The sequence below is a fragment of the Miscanthus floridulus genome, chromosome 4, assembly GCF_019320115.1.
Source record: "Miscanthus floridulus cultivar M001 chromosome 4, ASM1932011v1, whole genome shotgun sequence".
NCBI classification, from domain to species: domain Eukaryota; kingdom Viridiplantae; phylum Streptophyta; class Magnoliopsida; order Poales; family Poaceae; genus Miscanthus; species Miscanthus floridulus.
In genome coordinates, this window is record NC_089583.1 from 20,463,420 (window position 1) to 20,465,966 (window position 2,547).

Genomic DNA, 2,547 nt, shown 5'->3' on the forward strand with positions numbered 1-2,547 from the left:
CCCACGCGAGCTCCTCCATGGTGAGCTCCACAACGCCGCAAATCTCGTCGGAACAAGAGAGACGGAACCTGCGGGGTTGCGGGAGTCGAGCAGAGGTCCACAACACCCTATAAAATAATATTTCAAGAAGTCGAGTTTCCGTGGCGTGTTCCTGGGACAATTCTTCAGGCAGGGCAAATCACTCTCCAGTGACTAGGTTGAGCAACTGGCAGCGCATGCTGTTCCCTTTTGCAAAGCAGGCGAGGTTGTGATTAGTGGATATGAGCATCAGCCGCTCGTCTTCTCTCGAAGTCCAGCGGATATACTTAATGACCCGGCCAGAGAGGTCTATGATGCGGCAAAGGATGCCATCAGCAAGATATGATTTGTCGTGGCCTGCGACGAAGAGCGGCCGTCGGTGACGGGTGGCATGAGCGGCGATGAACTGAGGATCGGAGAGAAGGGATCGCCACGGCCGGCAGACGACACGGAGGCGACAGAGCTCCTCGGCTGGAAGGCGGATCAGGATCTCATATATCGCATCGATAGGTAGCACGCTTCCCCCTGTTTCTGCTTCTGTCCCGGAGCGCAGAGTCGACGACGCCATAGTCGATGCTGGTAAGTGGTAACGACCGATCTGCAATGCAATCGCCGGAGAAAAATTAAATTTTGCGCCGAACTGATTGCACGGATCCAACAGCAGGTAGACGACTAGAGGTTAGCTTACCAAGCAAGCGCGGTGGAACCCCCGGGATGGACCGCCGAAGATGAGCGTTAAAGTCTCCCGCCGGTGGTTAGGTTAACTTGATAGCCTCTGCCGCCGTGCCGCTGCGTTTGCCTGTTGTCTGCGGCTTCGGAATAGAAGATCTGAGTGCTTGGTGTTGATAATCAAATTTGACCCAGGTCAAGTTTTACAATGGGTCCATGCTAATTTTAGTACAATTATAAGAAAAATTATAGTAAACGATATAAAAATAGGACCATTACTTTTTTTCTTACGTTGAACCACGTTACTTTCGATAGGATAAGACCATCTATACTCCATTAGTAATGTGTCTGTGCTAACGTAACGTTAAATACAAAATCTATTACCACCTAAAAAGGGAAAGGAGGTCCTTTTTAGATTAAATCTGAACCTCCTTTCTCCATGAAAAAGATCGTGCCTTATCTCGCGCCAGAGTAAATCAAGGCGCAAATTCCTTGCTGGAACTCGTTGGGATGTCGCAGCGTAGCTGCATCTGCATAGGCGTCAGCATGGAGTGTCCAGTTCTTCAGATCACAATGACAACCCCGCGTGAAGGTGAGCGCCGTCGTCTTCCCCTGTGGATCAGTGGATGAAGCGGCTCCAGGAAGCCCATCGGTTGGTGGACGAGGTCGCCGAAAGGGCCAAGCGGGTTGCTGAGAGGGAGTCCGTGCCACCGTCGCTGCCGCGCGAACTGCAGCGCCGGAACGCCGAGATCTGGCACGTACCGTACACATGGCTTCCCTACCACCGGTGGCCCCAAGGCCCAAGATGAAGAGGATTGTGGCCATCTCCCATCTACAATTCTACACCAGCATTCACCTCGTCCTCGAGCATGGACGCCGCCACGCTGAAGGAGCGTGCGTCGGTGAGGACACGGGTGATGTTGACGGCCGCGGGCATGTGGAACTCGGACCGTCGGATGCCGTGAGGCCGTTCACCGCCAGCACGCTAAGGTTGTACAGCACCGCGGTAATGGCGTTGAGGACGGTGGCATTCGAATCCGGGGACGGTGCCAGCAAACGGACAACGGCAAGGGAGGAGCCCACTGTGGTGATATTGACGGCGCCGAGGTCCACGGGGGCGCGGCTGGTGGTTTGGAATAGCGTGGTCACAATCTTCACGGAGGCAGGCAAGCGGCGGATGTCGGCGGGGGCAAGGAACTCGAGTAGGACGTGGAAGCGGAGAACGTCGGCGAGGTCAGCGCCCGACGCGGCCACGAATGCGAACGACGACAGCCATTGTGGGAGGTTTCCCATTCGGCACGACAAGTAGCGTCAAGGACGACCGGCCCCCTCCCCTCGGCCGCTCCACCCGGTAATTCTGTCGCCATATATTTTCCTTTTCCGATGAAAGCAGCATGTGAAATTCCTGGTCCAGTCATAGACAATAGTGGCCAGCCCATGCCCAAGTATGCGAGGCCTGAGAAGCCTAAGAAGGCCCAACAAATTTTTCGGAGAATGTTATATGTTTACATGCATGGCGGATCATGTAGATCTCTAAGCCATGTTGCTATAGATGTCGACAAAATTCATGTCCATGGTGCAACGCACGGGCATATATCTAGTAAGATAAAGTTTATGAAAAATAAAATGAATAATAATCATATTCATTAAGTTTCACGTTTTATACATTGTATTGTATAACTAAATATTTTTGTCACATAATGAATGCACATAACGACCGTTAGTCTGTCTCACTTATGAGTGGACCCGCTTGTCGGTCTCATGGCCTGCTTCTTCTTCCTCTCACAGCAGCTCTTCGCCGGTGGCCGAGGAGAGGAGAGGCCGTGGCAGAGCTCGCGTCAGAACGACGGTGGCGGAGTC

General features: G+C 53.0%; 1 protein-coding gene across 1 annotated transcript; it reads right to left on the reverse strand.

The window, feature by feature from the left end:
* Window positions 1-1,539: 1,539 nt before the first annotated feature.
* On the reverse strand, window positions 1,540-1,980 carry LOC136548202 (fasciclin-like arabinogalactan protein 4). The gene has a single exon (XM_066539810.1). It carries the CDS (start codon window positions 1,978-1,980, stop codon window positions 1,540-1,542), a length of 441 nt encoding a protein of 146 aa, XP_066395907.1.
* Between the last annotated feature and the right edge of the window lie 567 nt (window positions 1,981-2,547).